General features: G+C 39.6%; 4 protein-coding genes and 1 pseudogene across 6 annotated transcripts; 2 read left to right on the plus strand and 3 right to left on the minus strand.

The window, feature by feature from the left end:
• LOC101313180 (nuclear transport factor 2-like) lies at positions 1-2206 on the plus strand. The gene is made up of 2 exons (XM_004310044.1): positions 1-364; positions 1811-2206. The coding sequence occupies exons 1-2, from the start codon at positions 68-70 to the stop codon at positions 1883-1885; spliced, it is 372 nt and encodes a 123-aa protein (XP_004310092.1). The 5' UTR covers positions 1-67; the 3' UTR covers positions 1886-2206.
• Positions 2207-2367: 161 nt separating this feature from the next.
• Positions 2368-3506, minus strand: LOC101313476. Its single transcript, XM_004310045.1, has 2 exons — positions 3144-3506; positions 2368-3015 (listed from the first exon to the last, which is right to left on the minus strand). The coding sequence occupies exons 1-2, from the start codon at positions 3294-3296 to the stop codon at positions 2551-2553; spliced, it is 618 nt and encodes a 205-aa protein (XP_004310093.1). The 5' UTR covers positions 3297-3506; the 3' UTR covers positions 2368-2550.
• An 81-nt stretch (positions 3507-3587) lies between these two features.
• On the minus strand, positions 3588-9552 carry LOC101306402 (calmodulin-binding transcription activator 4-like). The gene is made up of 13 exons (XM_004310175.1): positions 9543-9552; positions 8995-9126; positions 8784-8899; positions 8471-8559; positions 8186-8231; positions 7584-7792; positions 7082-7553; positions 6832-6880; positions 6483-6721; positions 5323-5996; positions 4438-5011; positions 3980-4273; positions 3588-3889 (listed from the first exon to the last, which is right to left on the minus strand). Exons 1-13 carry the CDS (start codon positions 9550-9552, stop codon positions 3788-3790), a joined length of 3006 nt encoding a protein of 1001 aa, XP_004310223.1. The 3' UTR covers positions 3588-3787.
• A 2835-nt stretch (positions 9553-12387) lies between these two features.
• On the plus strand, positions 12388-15145 carry LOC101313766 (annotated as a pseudogene). Its single transcript, XR_185522.1, has 2 exons — positions 12388-12881; positions 14337-15145. The product of XR_185522.1 is annotated as an uncharacterized LOC101313766 (transcript).
• Positions 15146-15204: 59 nt separating this feature from the next.
• LOC101314052 lies at positions 15205-17746 on the minus strand. 2 transcript variants are annotated; one of them, XM_004310046.1, is made up of 3 exons: positions 16943-17746; positions 16305-16409; positions 15542-15686 (listed from the first exon to the last, which is right to left on the minus strand). In XM_004310046.1, exons 1-2 carry the CDS (start codon positions 17385-17387, stop codon positions 16318-16320), a joined length of 537 nt encoding a protein of 178 aa, XP_004310094.1. In that variant the 5' UTR covers positions 17388-17746; the 3' UTR covers positions 15542-15686; positions 16305-16317. The 2 variants fall into 2 exon arrangements, with proteins under 2 accessions (XP_004310095.1, XP_004310094.1); XM_004310047.1 differs by lacking the exon at positions 16305-16409 and having other exon boundaries at positions 15205-15686; positions 16943-17729.
• Positions 17747-18785: the final 1039 nt, after the last annotated feature.

An 18785-nucleotide genomic window follows, 5' to 3' on the forward strand; every position in this document is an offset into this window, starting at 1 on the left:
TTTGGTGAGTCTTTGTTTGTTAGAGAGAGCAAGGTGTTATTAGAAACGCAGCAAGGCGGCGGCGGAGATGGATCCAGACGCGGTGGCTAAGGCATTCGTGGAGCACTACTACTCGCAGTTCGATTCGAACCGCGCGGCGCTAGCCAATCTGTACCAGGAGGGCTCCATGTTGACCTTCGAAGGCCAGAAGATCCAAGGCTCTCAGAACATCGTCGCTAAGCTCACCAGCCTCCCTTTCCAGCAGTGCCAGCACAGCATCACCACCGTCGATTGCCAGCCCTCTGGCCCCGCCGGCGGTATGCTCGTCTTCGTCAGCGGCAACCTCCAGCTCGCCGGCGAACAGCACGCTCTCAAGTTCAGCCAGGTCCATCTCTTCTCTGCTCTTGATTCGCGATTTCATTACGATTTCGTTTCTGTTAGGGTTGATCTGTTGCTATATTGATGTCTGCGACTGTTGATATTGTTTCGATTTGATATAATCGTGATTTTTAGTAGTAGAATCATGAATTTAGGGTGTAGGTTGAGATTGGGAGAGTTCCGGCTTGTGTGCTCTAGGATTTAGGGTTGAGGATGCAAAGCAGTAGCGGATTGCTGCATTTTGATGCATCAGTTTCGGTGTGCTGTTTGTGGTTTGTGTATATTTTCATTTAGATTCGCTGCGTGTGCTTACAGTGTTATGCTATTTTTTGGCTGTGTAGATATCAAGGATCAGGATATAGCCTATCATGCTAATAGTGAGCAAAGAGGGATGCGTGTGTAATTAGTTATTTGGTAGATGGATTTTGTGGTTTTGGATGATTGGCTCTTGTTTGCTTTTGAGGTGTGATGTGTTCGTATACGTCAATGTAGGGTTTTCTAACCTCAGCTAGGTGTGTGTGTTTGGTTCTTCTTTCTGGTCACGTGTGCATCCAGAAAAGATTGAATTGCTTTTGATTAATAGGTTTGCATGTCTAATACTTGCAGTCATGATCTTTTGGGTGACCAGTTACCCACCTACCGGTGGATTAAAATTGGATAGGTGGCTATAGTGCTGAAAGTAAACATACTTTAATGGGTTTTAAAGCAATTTGTGTGCTCCATTGTGGTCCAGAAGTTGGTAGTCATGGATTAATATTGTGAATGGCGACTAAGAGATCAAAACACATTATATTGTGAATCTTTTTTCTTTTTTTTCCTGCTGCAAAAAGGAATAACTAATCGAGGTTGTTGTGGAAGATACACAAATTGCCTGGGTGAACACATTTTCTTCTCTCTATCCTTGCTAGACACTTGCTATTGAATCTAGTTTCACTAATCAGAAGTCCATGGTTTGGGCTCTGAGTTGTATAAGTTGAAAACTAAGTCGGAAAGCTTGATTGTTTAATTTTACGTACTTGTTGCAGTTTTATTTTTGGCAATGATACTTCTGAATTGTATAAGTTGAGAACAAAGTGAGAAAGCTTGATTGTTTTGCTTTATGTATTTGTTGCAGTTTTATTTTTGGCAATACCTTTTCAAATTTAGGATTCTGTCCAGCTTTACTCTCTTTTGGTTTTGTTTTTAATTGTTTTGTAGGTATAGGATCTTGCTTTGCCTTTTCCTTAACGTCACTATGTTTTCTATCCGGTCTTGGACAAGTTTTATCACTGGAATTAAACTGGTTGAAACACTTTCCCTTCAATGACATGGCTTAAAGCTTGTTTTAACTGGGTTGGTTTCTTTGTCTTCCTGCTTCAAACATGGTGTTGCTATGTGAGTGACTGACTAGGAGATTCTGGGGTGTAGGTATATATGATTTTCTCTTTTTTTCTTACTGTTTTTCTTCTTGCAGATGTTCCATCTGATGCCTACTCCACAAGGAAGCTTTTACGTCTTCAATGACATTTTCCGGTTGAACTATGCATGAAGACAATGGTTGATCACCCACATTCAACAACTGGTGGGATTATGTGTGCCCTCTCTGCTTATGTTTAGTTCTAGACATATCGAATTAAATGGAAAGTCTGGACTTTCTTCTCAAGTTTAGTGTTTTGTTTCTGAGATTCAAAGATTTGATGATGGTATGGTATGGTACTATGGTTGTTATTGGTTGATTTGCTGATATTTTACCTTTGCTGGGTAATTATCTAAATGAATACAGTATTGGGGGTTTGTGTCTAAGAAAGCTTCCTTGGTTCTTGAATGATTGGTATGACTTGCACTTTGCTGAATTGTTCAGGGGTTTGTGATTCTTTCTGAGTTGTGTTCTTTCCCCCTTCCTTGCTATTCTAACACAATAGACTTGTATGATATGCCTTAGCACCTATCAGGGCTTGGGCATAGCTGTGAGGTCATTGACATGCGTGTTTTTCCTAGTCTGAAATGTCGAGGTTTTGCGCTTCTTATTCTGAAATGAATTTCCTACAAAGCAATTTCTTCTTGAATCCAATTACAGGAAAGTAGGAAACAATTTTTATACAAACATCAACTGAGCATAAATGGAATGCTAGCTAGCTCCACTCCTATTCATATAGCAAATCAAAGCAGGCAAATACAGAACAATCAAACTCTCCTCGAGTCTTAATTAACAAACTAAAATTTTGTTGCATGAAGATGTTTTTCACCATTTATACTAACATCTGTGACAGAGGGGAGCTCAGGCATTTTGAGAGAAGAAAATGCATCGCTTTTTTGCTTCTCATTCTGTCTAGTTTGATCCGAACCCCCTGAAAACAAGCTCGAAAACAGGCCCCCGACGCACCTGAAAGGGTTACTCAATCCATGCTTCACTTTCAAGAGCATGGTCACCTCCGAGGCTTGCCAAGCTATAGTCAGCACTATCATCACAGATAGAAGCCAATGCGTGATGGTGTTTTGTCTCTTCAAATTGTTCAACTCTTTCACTATCTCCTCTTTGTCAAATTCTTCACCACCACCACCACCACCGCCATTCCTATCTTTTGCCTCCAATCCACCACCTTCAGAGGTTGCTGCTGTTATCTCTCCCGGTCCGGTTAAAGCTTCGGCTTTATGAATCCCCTCTTTCAGTGATTCCAACTGTGAATAGGATTCATACAAGGAAATCAAATAGTTTCACCATATCTATACACACAGGTAGAAGACAGATATTCATAGAAAGGAAACAAAGCAATGAGAAACTTAAAGGTGAGATCAGTGACCGAAACCTGAGAGAGCAACCGGGAGAGGAGGAGGTGGTCGTCTTTATCATCCTCGCCTTGGAAAAAGCTCTCCCCGGCGGCTCCTCTGCTTTTCCTCTCCTCCAAAAGCCTCCTGATCGCCTCGTCAATCAGCTCCACATTCTGATCCTTGGATTCCATTGCTATGGTGATTTGGAGGTTTCTGAATATCTCCCAGAAAATGAAGAAGAAGAAGAAGAACAAGTCAAATCAGAGGGCTTTTGCAACTTGCCATTCCAGACTCGACTACTACCAAAGAACCAAAAACTTTTCATGTCATTATTGTCTAGACACGTGGCACTTGCCCCGGTCGTGGCGTGGTGAGGTTGGCTCTTTCCATTTTTTCTAATAATGGTGGGCGGCGCCGATTAACATGCCAACGAGGCAAATTATTGGATAAGGAAGCTGGGTTACCGTTTACAGTGCTAAGGATTCACATGAAAACCAAAGTTCCATACATAGTAGTAGGAGAGCATTTACAGAAGTTACATATCAATCATCACTCGTATACATGAAACTGGTTCTATATGTACAGAACTGAACTCAAAAACCATCATCTACCCAGTGATCAGAAATTTTGGTTAACAGAAGACAACACGAGTTAGAAACTTAGAATGCTGAGAGTTTTGCCTCTATGAAAACTGATACATATCTATGTCTTCCATATTGACGAAATCCTCGAGGGAGAGGGAGTTTGGTGCTCCTGCTTCACCACTGGTGCTACCCAATTCAGCCTGCAAGAGTTGAGACAAGTACTTCCCATTAGTTTAATGCAAGTCGATAACTCGCTACTGACATCAAATTTTTGTCTTGATGTTGCTTACCTTAGCTTGATGGTACCTCTCCAGCATGCGCTGATATTGCTCACGGGCCTCTGGCGACTCGACCATGGACAATACCCGTGAGACAGCCTCATCAATGGCTCCATCGACTTTCTGTTTGCGGAACACCTTGAGGATATCTTCATCTTCACTTTCTTCGGTGGATTCTGCCTCATTCCGAAAACCACGCAGACCGACTCCTTTTCTCCTCCACCTTAGTACAACTTTGTCCAGAATCCCAACGGCCCAACAGATTACCTTGTAGTGCTTCCTAACTTGATAACCTCTCACATATGCCTGCAAAAATGGATATTGATGATACAATTTAATGATCAGAGTATTTCCACTACTTTCAATTTATATACATGCACATCTCGCAGTTCCAGAATTGAGGGAGCTTTGCCGATGATAATGACGATGAAACAAGTAACTCTCAACTTCAAGTTAGAAAATGAGGGTACCTGTATCTTGACAACCTTCTGGCGGAGCGCCAGGAAATCCTTGCGGCCTTTCCAGCCTCGGTATTTCTTCTGAATAGATAATGCAGCTGAATTGTAATCACGTGGATTACGAAAGGTTAGCTTTGACAGAGCTGAAAGGCCTTGTATGTCCTCTGAACTGATACCATAATCGTCTATAGTGACACCAGCTTCTTTCTGTTGTCGCATTCTGAAAGAATGTGCCCGAAAAGCTGATTGTATGCGGGCAGCAGCCTGTGCTGCATTCCGGACTGCAGCTAAGGTGTTCTTAAGTGGGGCCTGGTCTTCATTAGTCTCCAGGTTACTCTTTGAGATGCTATTTACTGTTATTTCTGCTTCAAGCTCAGCACAGCCCCTGGAAATCTCACTTTCTTCCAGTGTAAGGGATGACAGATGGCTAGTGAGTGCTAGCTCTGAAAGATAACCAGCAAGTCCCTTATGCCCATGGATGGCTGCAATAGATGCCGGTGTTTTGCCTATGGGATCTTGAGAACTGGGGTCTGTCACTGCTCCAGCTGATGCACCAGAAGCAACAAGTACAGCAACCATCTTTTCCCTATAAGAAGAACCAACTTTCAATGGTGCATAACAAGAACTATCCTATATGAGAACAAATACATACATATCGTTTCCTAGTAAATCAATCTTAGTCCTAAAGTTACAGATAAATCTGATCTCAGAATAAGAATGACGAGTTCACAACCATGATCAATCTTCGCTAATTTCTGTGATCCTTAATTCCTTTCCTTGTGAATTTGTGATATCAACATGTTATGACAGTCACATAAAATGCAGTAATCCATTTATATTACTCCTTTGCTCAATCTTGAATAAGGAACAACCAAAAAAGAAAAGAACATTTCTTACCTTCCAAAACGCGCAGCCCAATGTAGAGCAGTCCACCCATTTATATCCCGGAAATTTATATTGACTCCAAGATTGAGTAATGGGTTTAATGCCCACTCAAAGCCCAACCCAGCAATCATGTGTATCATGCCTTGCTCTTTTCTAGATAAGGCACAATCTGTCAGGTCAAGTCCCTGGGATCTGGAAGAAAGCCATTGCTGCAACTTATCTTTTAGAAACTCTTCCAGAAGCCAATATATGGTACTAGATGAACTTCCACTGCCTACTAAGAGAGCCTCAATAACACTACCCCAAGTATCATCATCAGCTTTTGATTTTCTCACAAACTCAGACTCGACAGTGTCTCTATTCTGCACTGATGAATCAGACAAGAGAATTTGAGCGAATCTGACAAGTAATAAAAGTTCTTCTGCACTCCTACCAGATTCTTTTGGAGGTGAATTGTTTGGAGTAGAGCTACTGCTCTTAACGCGATACTCAAATTCCCTAACTTCACTGCAGGACTCACGATTCCCTGAAGTAATGCAGATTGTCACCTTCCCAGGAAGGTGAGGTGGAGCCACACAATGGATTACGCCCTCCTGAATGATCTGAGCAGGAACTTCAACGTTGCCAAACATACAAGTCCATGCAGATTCTGATGGATCACACAGGAAAGATCCAATAACAATGACCTGCATAGAATTTGGACTATGAGTTGTGTCTTAAGACTAACCCAAAAATAAACCTCCATCACAGGAGCATACATATATATCTTTCTTTTCTTTTTTGTTGAAAGAGAAAACATATATGGATATCTGGTTATCAAGACCTGGGATCTAAACTACAAAACTTGTTATACACATTGTTGGAGAGAAATGCCTTACTAGACCAAAAGCTAGTTGGCAGCATTAGAGGAACCTATGATCAGATATTTGGTAGTAAGACAATTGAGAATAATTTGAACTTGACAGAGGCTTAGCCATTAGGTCTACTACACATATCTAATTTCCCACCAATATGTAATATCATTCATATCGTCAAAGGTGATGCATAGAAATGAAGACCAGTTAAATAAGAACTCTACTAAGCAGCAGACACATGCATATGATTATAGGATGCTCAGAAACTAGCACATTTATTAAACAAGCAAGGAGAGGATTCCAGAGTAAGAAGCACACCTTTGTAGGTTCGTTGGCGTCACCCCATTCTGGAGAAATTTCCCGGATTGTAAATTTTTGCTTTTGTGCAACAGTCAAACTGATATCTGAATCAAGACTTCCCGTATGGCCTTGCTCAAAAAATGATGTAAAGTAGTCTGAATGTCTTTCTATCGCAGACGAATATGGAGAAATCTTGAAACTTTCAACTTCTTGAGGCCGTGATAAAGAAGCTGGTAACATGTAAAGATTGTCGGAGGCTGAAAAGTGTGTGATAGGTGCAGTGTTAAACCACTACATTTAAAAAAAAAAATGAGAAAAGCAAATCATGCAGCGCTGAACATTTTCCTAACAGAGTGTAGGCACTCACGATATTCGAACACCCCATTTGGACCAGTCAATGAAGAAGATAGCTTTTCCTGTTGCAGTTGGTAATAACAATGCATCAATGGCTACATTCATTCAAAAGGGACACATGGAATCAAGGCATAAATAAAACACGTACAAAACTTAAAAGGCAAAGACTCATTGACCCTCCCAAACATATATCTGAGCAATAAAAGATTGAAAGAGGACAGCAATGTGAACATAGATGACTATAAATTTTTAGTAAGACTCACATTTCTGTCCAATGTAGACAAGCCTGTATCCTGTGACTTGACAATTGATGACGTCTCAGATGAATTCATAACCTCTTTCCAAGATGCCGATTCTTTGTTTCCGTCTGAAAATTCATGATCATTGAATTGATGATGTTTACCACTAAGGTCTACATTACTTTGCATTTCAGAACGTGCACTGTAAAACTGATCATTTACGATGTGTCCTGGTCCATGGAAGGAGGTAAACGGATCCTGATTGACGATATCACTGTGGTAATCCAAGATATCTGAACTATTGTCAGCATTCCCTTGCATCAGAGAATGTCCACTATAGAACTCATCGTGAACAATATGTTCTTGTCCATGGAAGGCAGTAAATTGATCACCGGAGTATTCCGGGATATCTGAACCATTTGGATTATCATCCACAAATTCATTGAAGCTATCATCATTTAAACTTAACTGCTCTTCTAGTCTCCGCAAAGCTTGACTAACATCAGCCTTAGATGAACTATCTGACTCTCCTGTTCTATATAAGTTATCTACGCTCTCTCTTCCATTCTTGATGACTAGATCTGAACTAACTTCTACAGAACCTGGGCTTGTATAAGGTTCATACAATTCACTAATCATGGAGACAGATCCTGGATGTTGTGTAGTATTTGAGATCGGACTCTGGCTTAAGGAAGAAGAGGATACTGGTGATTGTATGAAAGATCCAGGACTGGGCTTCACCTGAAATACATCATTGCAAGCACTGATGTCAATTCAAAAAGACCACTAGGTGCTATATCAATTGGTAGAACAATAGCAATACCAAAAAAATAAAAAATAAAAAAACGGCAAACATATTGTACGCAGTAAAATTTCATCTAAAAATGCTCATTCATCATTACATCATATGATAAGTTATCACTGAGAGCAACGTGCAGTCCTGAAAACTGTTCACATGCTCTAATGGAAAGTTCACGGATAAAAATATTCAAGCAGGATGGACTTGTTTCTTTAGTATGAACATGAAAGGGGATCAGTGGATGCCACATTAAAGAGGTGCAGAGCTTTGGTCTAAAAACAAGAGTGAGTGAGATATGCCTTGTTTATAGGGAAGTTCTAAAGACTCACCTCACTAATTTCCCTATAATGAACGAGAACAATGTGATCAGATGCCCTGCAAAATAAATATACACAAGGACTTGTGAGAAATCTATTCAAATATGTTGTCCATGATAACATAAATGAAGATAAAACTAAGATTTTTTGCAATATTCAGACATATTTCTCAATTTTTACTATGATTAAAAATAAAATAAAATTAAGACTGCATAAATTTGTATGAGATTTTGAACGAATATTTCAACAGATTATTACTAAGGAAATGTAATCTACATTAATAACAAGCATACTCACGGATCCAACATCCAATAGCTGCGCCTCTGAAAATTTGGATTGTCCTCCCCATGCGCATAATAACAATTTAATGTCTCAACGTTTCCAACCTAATCATGCATATGAAACATCATTACTCAAACTGAAACATTGGACTACACTGACCTCAGTACGAACCAGAGCAAAAGAAAGCAGGATCTATTCTCTATTCTACTAGTCACTGAAATTGTTCAAGAGTATCCCTCATTTCATAAATAGCCGACAATATGTGATGAACGCCTGACCTTTATAAAAAGAAAACTTTAAGTGCAACTACTAGACTGCTGTAACGAACCTTAAGCCGTTCATGCGCTTCACCAACAGTTCTCCCATCCCTCTTTTTACGCCAATTGTGCCCGTCTCTACGGAAAAACCGAAGGATCCTCTTGTTAAAAAGAAACAAAGAACCACCTGTTACAAAGTGCACTGAATAGTAAGTACAACTTCAATGGATAAGCCGCGGTCCCAATTCAATAGAAACAAGAAGAATGCATTTCGACACTTACTAACAGGTTGTTGAGGAGGCTCTGGGGTGACCTTATACTTGTCATGATTCTGCAATATGAACAGCACTTCGGCCGGCTTCAGCCACCGGCTTTGAGCTTCTTGAAAGAGCTCGTTAATGTCATATCCTGAGACTTCATACACAAAATAATACATGTCAAACAGTTTCTCACTGGCTCATTACTTGATCACAATGATTAGACTCTGGAAAAGTCGAAAAGACAGCTGATTAGACTCTGGAAACCCAATTCAACATTATAATGAAATAACTTGCAGCAGATATACTAAAATTTCTCCCCTCCCTTAATTACATTAACAACCAGATATCATAAGCTTCTTACAGAAACAAACAACAAAATGTGCAAATTGATGGTTCTATACTCTAAATATTATGTGTAAATTAAGCTCTAATTAACATACTCTAAACCCCTAAACATCCGAATCTAATTGTATACAGACGGCATTTTTCAACCTCAAAAATCGACTGATCACTAGTAACTACATCACTCTTTTCTCATGAATTATAATCGAAACAAGGTCAGTACAATACCTGACTGCATCGTGTCCAATTCGGTAAATTCACAACTGAACGACCTGAGCAGAAAGCGTTTGACTTGTGCTCATCCGGAACCGGAGACACAATTCACTTCACTGAAACAGAAACAAAAGACTTGAACTTGACCAGCTGGACGAAACCGGTCGAGACAGACCGGAGAACCCGAAAACCTAGGAGAACCGGGATCACGCCGGGAACTTTGTTATCTCGGACTAGTTCTACTGAACGGTGCGGGGTTTGAAATCCGACAGAGACAGCGCGACCAAGACGAAACGACCAGAGGGACGACTATGAACAAGGTTGTAACAAACTGAACTAGAATAAAATCTGCTGCTACCTTGTAGCTTCGTGTCATCTGACGTGGCAAGCTGTGATTGGCGGTTATAATCAGTAGGGTATTTTTGACATTCTCTTAATGAAAACAGAGTGTGTGCTGAGGTGGCATGAATCTGATAAGATTTTTTTTCCATAGATTCGCCTATACAATAGAAAACGTGCAAAAGGTGTCGCCCTTGGCGGTATTCCTTCGGAGGGAATTTTAGGTGTGGAATATGGGGTGTCAAACCGGTCTTGAATTACATTGTGTATTTATACGCCGTGTTTACTAATTGATTAGATGAACACTACTTTACCAACTTGTTTCGTGAAAATATAGGTTATTATAGAGTTATTAATGTAAAATTACATTAAGTGGGTAGCTAGACATATTGACAAAGATCTTGTCGGTGTGATGTGCACAAATTGATAATCAAATTCTAACAATGGTGATTTATTAGTCTATTGAGGCACTGATTAGATCAAACCATCTAATCGGACTCACCCCATTCAGACAGAAAAATGTCAACCAGCATTGAGAAGAAAAGGCGTGAAGCTAATCATAGAAACACATTCAAAAATAGGTACTCATAACCAAAAGTCGCTTTTTCAAAGAAAATTGAGAAGCTGCTGCCTAGTTTCAATTGGAGTCGTGAAAAAGTGGGATGTCAATCGTGTTTTCCTATTGTGACGAAAAGGATGATTTGGGATGAAATTGTGAGGCAACGGAGTGTCCTCTAGTGCTCTTGGATAGTTTGGACATAAAACGAAGCTGCTTTTGGGGTATTATTGGTTGACAAAGTAGACAATGACTTTGCCCTATTTCTAAGAGCTTATGAGAATGGAACGTGTATAAGAGGATTAACAATGTTATTCATTTGGTCACTATGTGAACTAACATACTTAGGTAATTAAATTCTTTTCGCGCTCGGTTTATTCAACAATCGTAAACCTCTATGTTTTATAATGTTGTCATTTGAGTGCAAGGTTCTAAAAAACGCTAGCCGTTAATCGGGCGAACAGCCAGCGCCTAACGCCCAAAGGATTAATCGGGCGCCTAGGCGGTTTTTTATTTTCTATATTTTTTATTTATTTAATTAAAATAATTATATAAATAAAATTTATAAAAAGCATTATTATGTTCTAAAATAGAAAAAATAATTCAAAAATAGACAAAATGTTCAACAACAATGTTCTTAGAAATTATATAAAAAAAACAATTTAAAAGAAACAAATTAGATTCTTGCTAGCCTATGCCTCAAATTCTTCTTCTCCATATCCCTTTTGCACTTCTTCTGTGTCGGTCTCAAACTCAAAGTCTATTTCATCTTCTTCCTCTTCATCCGATAGGTTAAAAAAAAAAAACATAATCGGGCCACCCAGCCAGCCCGCCTAGGTGGCCGTTTTTTGCGCTGGCGTCCAGCTTTGACGATTTATGCAAAATCAGAACGGTCCCCTACCGCCCAGTGCCTAGGCGGCCATGGGCGGCGTTTTTTAGAACCATATTTGAGTGTTAGATTAGGTAAAGAAATAGTGCAAGTACGTTTTGATTACTGTGATGAACTCTGAGATGAGTTGTTGTTATGCTTTGCATTTGTTGGTGTTCTTGAGCAGTTGACCGGGTTTTGAGGTTAAGTTGATGTGGCATCTATGCATCATCACCTAAATGTCAAAGTTTAAAACTATATATTGCACTATTGCAGTGCGCTGAAATTGATGACAAATGTGATCACATGAATGAATATTATGGATTTGGTGCAAATTGGAACTAGGGGAGTATATAGAATCTTCAGTAATGGCAGATTGAACATGACAAGCACCACATGTAATTCAATTATTAATGCCAGAGTATTTGTTTGTTACTTAACTAGCTGTCTAGCTCTAGAGCTCTGGAGTCGTTTTAGTCTTCTTGAAAATACTAATCAAACAAGCATTTTTGGTCACTAGCTATTGCCTTGTCAGAAAATTTTTGGTGCGGCTTTGATAATCCCACAATCGGAGTTTATTTATAAGAGCACTAACAATATACTCGATAGCTTTTAAATCTTCAGCAGATTTTCTGAAGTTGTGAAACTTTTTTACTACGTGATTTTATATGAACATCATAAGACACTTTATTTATCAATAACGTGCGGTTTATGACCCGTTTCGAATTTAATCATGTTTGCATCTTTTAAGAGAGATTTGGAGTGAGAGTTAAACCGCAAACTTGAGAAACTTTATTTTTCAACAAAATTGATGTGAACTAGTTGATTTTACAAGTCGATAATATACGTGCTGAGATTCTGGGAGAAATTTGGATCATCATCTAGTTAATTCACATCAAGACTTTGCATAGTTCATGTCATATCTTCAACAATGTCGTTTCCACTAAAATTTGCGTGTTATATAGCTGGTAATTTTCGTGAAGGTTGTGACGGGTCACCAGCAGCATTAATGAGAAAGAAACAGAAGAAAGAAGAAAGCAAGGGCGTCCATGGAGCTTAGCAGCTGATATATGATCCATCAACCTTGTCTGTCACGTACTCACATGGCATTTCCAACACATAATGGGACGGCGGGAATGAATCCAAGTAACTTGTTTCCCTAACCCTCCTCCCACCTCCACACCCACACACACTCTTTATCCTCTCTTTCACTCTCGTCTTTCCTTCCTATCCAAGTTTTCTCCACTATATATACTATTCCCATTCCCATTCTTCATTGTAGCAACATCTCGTCATACTAAGTGCAGTACTGTTGTTTGCTTTCCGGAGTAGGTTTCTTGCGAGGCAAACAAGCTAGTGAGGTGAAGGATCGATTGTCACCATGTCTGACTGGGGACCGGTGTTTATTGCGGTGGTGCTGTTCGTGCTGTTGTCACCGGGTCTACTGTTCCAGGTGCCGGGGCGGCATGGATGTGTGGAGTTTGGGAGCTTTCACACCAGCGGCGCGGCCATAATGGTTCACTCCCTCCTCTACTTTGCTCTCATTTGCGTCTTCTTGTTGGCCATCAAGGTCCACTTTTACCTTGGTTAAGTACTAGCTAGCTAGTTACTTAACCAAACAATTCGGGAAGAACAAAGTGTAGTAGTGTTAAGTTGTTAACTCTTACGTACCAATTTTATATTTTCCAGTTATGTTTGTTGGGTATTGATACCACTGGAGTGATCCTCTTCTATTTGAATAATAGTTAAAACTTGTTTTGATCACCAATTAATTTGTGTCCTTTGATGAATGAAGTTAGTGTTGATTGAGTTTGTGAAAATATCTAGCAATTAAGTAAGTGATTGAATATATGGTTCTGGTTTGGATGTGCCTATTTCATTGCTCATTGGCTTAGCCAGCTTTCCTCACATAAAATGTGGAGGTGGTCCATATAATTCATATAAGTCGCCTCAATTATTAAGGTGTAAATAGAAACATTTTGTATGAAGGACTATGCAGTTAACTAGGACCTGCCAGCAACCAGTTTTGCAGTAAATTTACCTGCATGTTGATTGTTGAGGTCTCAGAGACTTGAAAGAAGCTTAAGCTAGAACCATCCAGTCAGTATTGCTCTCTAATCTCCAACCAAACAAGTCAAATCAATAAAGCTTAACGTACATAAGAGAATAGAATGGAGGAATCAACCAGATTCTCTATCTAGTATCTACTGAGTTTCTATTTTACATATCAAAGCAAACGTTGCTAATTCATGAGAAAACTTGCTCTCAAATTCTCAATCAACTTCTTCAAGTAAATGCTTGTGTGATCCGCAAGATCACGCGCGAAACCGAAACTTAATTTCTGAAACTACACAGGTGTTATATCAGAGATTTGTGAGTTGTGAGTTTGTGAGTCTTCTAGCTCTAGTTAAAAACTAGGGGAGCACAAGTCCAGCAGGCCATGTATAGAGTATAACAGAAAGCCATTAGCCTCTTTAGCCGTTTGAGTGGGTGAGTTTCTACTCACTAATTATGGCTTTGTTTTATGGAAAAAGCTTAACTAATCAGCATACTCCTTTCATATTGCATATGCATCTTATCCTAATTAAAGTGATGTTCATTTCATCACCATGAGGAGACGTGGTGAAGAACCTATACTGCAAGTAAAGACCAGAAAAGGAAATTATAATAGAGGGATTAGTTAACTCTCTGTATAAGTTGTCTAAATCATAGGGAAGACTATCAACACCTGTTAATTAAACTTTAAAGGGTTCATTTTCAAGACCATGTCACTTTGCTCCATGTGTCTGTTGCATCCAACCACAAGGCACCGACTATCTGATCATACACATTTATACTACACTACACTAATACTCTGATTACTCTCTTTTGTATATTCCTTACTTCCGTAGCTTAGTTGCTAACACATTCTTCCTTCAACTTTTTGATGCACTATATATAGCTTTGCTAGCTTAGCAAGAAAAACATCAAGTCTTGGTTCCTAAGTTGACAGCTTCAACTACATATATATACAAAGTACACATTCACAGAAGTAGATAAATTGCAGTACGTACTGGTAATGGCAGATTGGGGACCGGTGGTGATCGCGGTGGTGTTGTTTGTGCTGTTAAGTCCGGGGCTACTGTTTCAGCTGCCGGGGAAGAGCAGGGTGGTGGAGTTTGGCAACATGCAGACCAGTGGACTATCCATCCTTGTCCACACCATCATCTTCTTTGGCCTCATCACCATCTTCCTCATCGCCATCGGCGTCCACATCTACACCGGATGACCACCATCATTAGCCAGCAACTGTCTCTCAGTTCATTCTCTTAAGTATGTTTTACTATTGCTATAATTAACTTTATAAAAAGGTTGCTACTTTTTCAACAGTTGACTGCAGCTGCTTATTCATCTATAAGTTTATTACCAGAGTATAACGACTCTTCACTTCTCTAGCTCGTTTGATTCATATCATTTCATTGGTGTGATGTTGTCAGCCATGTCCATATTCACGGTAGTTCCGTAGTCAGGAAAATCATGAAGTCTGGTATTGTTGAGTGCAAAACTAAACAAGTTAAGTAGCAATTGGTTTTGGACCTTAGCTTGTTAGTTGTTACTTCACACTTCACGCCTTTTGATTCGAACCCTGGAAGATTGCAATACCTTTCTCTGTCAGGAAGTGCCATTCCTCCTTCGGCAAGATGGTTCTTGTTGCTTCTCCCTTTGTGACATTGGGATGGTCATTGGCTGGCTTACACTTCGGTGCAACCGGTTTTTCACATTGGATTTCACGACTTGTTCTAATTGGGATTTTCAATTACATGTTAGCCATAAGCATCAAGTCATATGCTCATAGCTGAAACCGATTGCCAATCGTTGAAAAATCTATGTATTAAACGTAAGAAAAGCAACTCGGAAGGTTTTCTTAAAGAAATGAAGAGCATGAATCATAGTCTGAAGACAGTGACTGATCCTTTACCAGAAAAATGACAAAAGGAATAAGTTTTACAAATCTGAGAACTAAAGAGAATAGTGATATTTACTGGAACAGCCTCCCTCCCATCTCTCCTCACAAGTATGAATTCATTGTATTTGGGTGGAAAAGAAGTGGTACTTAATATCATGATGATATCCTTGAACAATTCACTATTAGAAGCCATATGATCGACATACTCAGTAGAACATTAATAAAAACATTATCCACTGTTCATGCATCACCCATACTTCAAGATCTCTCAGCTTGATCGATCCATTATATAATTTCATCCTGAATTGCCTATACATTCATTTGTTCCTCCTATATGCAGCACTCCACTCGCAACAGCGTTTCAGATGCTCTGCTCTGCCCCTTTCAATAAACATATCAACTCTTTCTCGTGTAACACCTCCTCTCCTCTTGATCACTATAACTTCCATGCTGCAGCAGTAGAGATCTTACAAGTGAGTATTAAACTATCGCAGATCATGATAAAGAAATGCATTCATCTGATGATTAACAAAGAGAAAAGAACAGGATTGATTGTCTAAATGCCATACATGTGAGCATATATTCCTCACCGCATCACTGTAATTATTTCCTGGATATCTATAAACAGAATACAGATGCCAACAGAGTATTATATACATCAATCTCAAATTCTCAATCCCCAAGATCACACCAAGAGAGGTAAATTTTTTACAAGCCAAATGTTTCATGCTTAGCTCAGTAGATCCAACCGAACAATCCTACTCATCGAACGCTGCACTAGCATTGTTCTCTCATCACACATACCTATCTCTAGTGTCAAACCTTGGCTTATCCTAGTAACCTATTCATAATAGCCTCACAGCGTTAATTCAGTGCCAGTAACTTCTAGCAGGACTAGACAGATTAACCAATTAGAATCCCACAAAAACACTAAACAGCAGCTGACATGACATTAACATATCAGATACTTGACAATCACTAGGTAAGCAGGAACATTCACAAAGATATTCAATCATACATGAAGTTAGTACCTTTTGTAAATCCAATAGGAAAACCAGATGTTAGTACCTTTTTTGATCAATCAGATTTCGCATGGAAGAGACATTATTATTTGGTGGATGAAGGTTGGAAGTTTGGCATAATAGTAGCAGCTGTCGAAGAATGTGGGTTTATCTGTTATTGGTGAAGCCACATACAGGGCAAAGGAAAACAGAAAGGAGGGAAATTAGACACAGTGCAGAGAGGTAACTTGGCGGACACATTAATAGTTAGTCAATTTAGCCAAAGAAACTATACCTAGCACTTTCTGTCTTCCTCATTACATCTTTCAAATATGTATTTTATCGGCAAATACTTTCTTGCTTCATTTTTTTCATTCAAAAAAAAAAAAAATGAAAACAGATTTCTGGGTATTCCTAACACTCTTTGAGATGAAGAGTATACATATTAGGCTAGTACATGCCAATCACCATTTGAATCCAATTTTAGTCAATTTGACATCAAAATCGTCATTCGTTAGAATAATCTATCCTGAAATATCTTCCCCTAATTCCTCCAAAAACAAAACAAATACCAAAACAGACAAACCATTTGGATAATATCGCAGGCAACAAAGCAACAGAATCATACAAATAAATAAAAAAATCTAAGAATTTACAAAAGTAAAATCACATAATTTACAACCAAGCAAAGCAATGAATATTTACCGGGTATCTCCTTCCGCGGGGACGTCGGCGGCGGTGGCGAGGCGTAACAAAGAATCGACTTCCCCAGAACAGATAGAGTAGACACAACTCCGGCCACATAAAACACCATAACCAACCCCAACACCCACGGCATCAGCAAGAACCCAATAAAGAACGTCACCGATCCACACAGCATCAGCGCCATCGAAATCCCAAGCATCAGCGACGCGAACCCCGCCGGCGAGATCTGCGCCGCCGGAGCCGCCACCCTCCTAGACGAAGAGCCGGTCATCGTCATCATCGGCTGCTGTGAACCAGAATTCATGGACGCAACCGCCGCAGACTGATCGGAAAACTGAATCGGCGTGGGCGGGGATCGGAGGAGGCTGAGGACGAGAGTGGAAAGCTCGTAGAACACCCTCGATTGTTGATCTTGATGATGATGCTGCTGCTGCCTTCTCATCATCTTGAAAAAAAAATCGGGTTTTGAGAGGAGGAGGAAGAAGAAGATTGATATGAGGTGGTGCAGTCAACAGAGGAGGGAGGGAGGGGAGGAATTGGAAAAGTTGGAGAGTAATTGGGGATTGCTAAAAACGAGGCAAATGGATAGGGGGAGAAGTATATCTATTACAGCGGTTAGGTTGGGTCTCCGGTTCTGTTATTTTTTCTGCGCTTTTGTAATGAGATTTTGGGGAGATTGGGACAGGTGGAGGGAGATGAGAGGGGGGTTTGGGTTGGAGACGAAATTTTGATTTTCTGATTATTATCCAGAGAGGGGAAATTGGATATAAATGGAAAGTGTTGGCGCGGGTTTGTCTGGAAGAGGAAGAGGAAGAGGAAGAGGAAGAGGAAGAAGAAGGGAGGGGAGGGGAGGGGAGGGGATAGGAGGACACGTAAGGAGGAGGTGTTGTGGCGAACGCGATGTGGATTGGAGTCTGAGTGAAGGTTTCATGACGTGGGCTGGCCTTATCTTCTCCTGCTTCCAATCAACGCCCACCGCCTTCTATATTTCTTTTTCTTTTTCTTTTTGATCGAATTTCTTTTTTCTTTCTAGGCTAGAAATAAAAAGATTTCTTTTGTTTTTGTTTGTCAAATCAAATAGTTTCTCGAGAGAAAAGTAAACTAGGATATGAAGAATCGTTACGTTATTCATAGTCCTTCTAACTTACGAAATAAGATAAACTGTTTTGAATTTTGAATTTCAATATCACGAGATATTGCACATTTCGTAGAAATTTATTGTTTGATAGAAAAGACACCTTAAACTTGTGGATATTTTGATGAAGAGAATTACAAGTTGGTGAAGAACTAGTAGGTAAGTATGTGATCATCAAACTCAAAGTTGGTGTAGAATTAGATCCTATTGTGGTTAGCTCTTATTATCGTCTATAAATTTTTAGAGTCGAGCAATTATGTTATTTTGTTCAGCATAACTGTATTTACAATTTTGCATTACGTTGCTATCAGCTACACGGATGGAGTGTTATGGAACTTGACTAGCTCTCTAGACTTGTCCTGGTCATATGCTAGCTAATCTTGCACGTTTAGTTACCTGCAATTTGATTTTAAAAAAGTTAATAACTGGAAAAAACCATGGTGTGCAAATTTTGGCCGAATATGGTGGTTGGAAAATGTAGCCATATAATTGAAACTGGTGGGAGCCTTGAAAACGAGACGCAAATAATTAAAGTGTCAAAAGAGATGGCTTTGAGGTCTCAATCCCTTAGTCGTGGCATCTCCATGACCCGCATACGAAATCATTCATATATTTCAACAAAAATATTAACAAAGGATCCTCATGTTGCACATTCTTCATTATTTAAGCTTATCGTAAAGTAGAGAACACTTACCAAATCATAAAAGG

Source organism: Fragaria vesca, unplaced genomic scaffold (assembly GCF_000184155.1).
Source record: "Fragaria vesca subsp. vesca unplaced genomic scaffold, FraVesHawaii_1.0 scf0513160_u, whole genome shotgun sequence".
Classification (NCBI taxonomy): Eukaryota; Viridiplantae; Streptophyta; class Magnoliopsida; order Rosales; family Rosaceae; genus Fragaria; species Fragaria vesca.

Excerpts from the sequence above, each read along its gene's own strand:
- LOC101306402 (XM_004310175.1), bottom strand. Across the intron at positions 8,900-8,994 it reads GCCTCCTCAACAACCTGTTA|GTGGTTCTTTGTTTCTTTTT; the intron begins GTAAGTGTCGAA and ends ACTTTGTAACAG. Across the intron at positions 7,554-7,583 it reads AACTTATATAGAACAGGAGA|TCAAGCTTTGCGGAGACTAG; the intron begins GTCAGATAGTTC and ends GGCTGATGTTAG.
- LOC101314052 (XM_004310046.1), bottom strand. The coding sequence starts at position 17,387 with ATGATGAGAAGGCAGCAGCAGCATCATCATCAAGATCAACAATCGAGG. Across the intron at positions 16,410-16,942 it reads CCCGCGGAAGGAGATACCCG|ATAAACCCACATTCTTCGAC; the intron begins GTAAATATTCAT and ends CACCAATAACAG.
- LOC101313180 (XM_004310044.1), top strand. The coding sequence starts at position 68 with ATGGATCCAGACGCGGTGGCTAAGGCATTCGTGGAGCACTACTACTCG. Across the intron at positions 365-1,810 it reads ACGCTCTCAAGTTCAGCCAG|ATGTTCCATCTGATGCCTAC; the intron begins GTCCATCTCTTC and ends TTCTTCTTGCAG.
- LOC101313476 (XM_004310045.1), bottom strand. The coding sequence starts at position 3,296 with ATGGAATCCAAGGATCAGAATGTGGAGCTGATTGACGAGGCGATCAGG. Across the intron at positions 3,016-3,143 it reads TCTCCCGGTTGCTCTCTCAG|TTGGAATCACTGAAAGAGGG; the intron begins GTTTCGGTCACT and ends TCCTATTCACAG.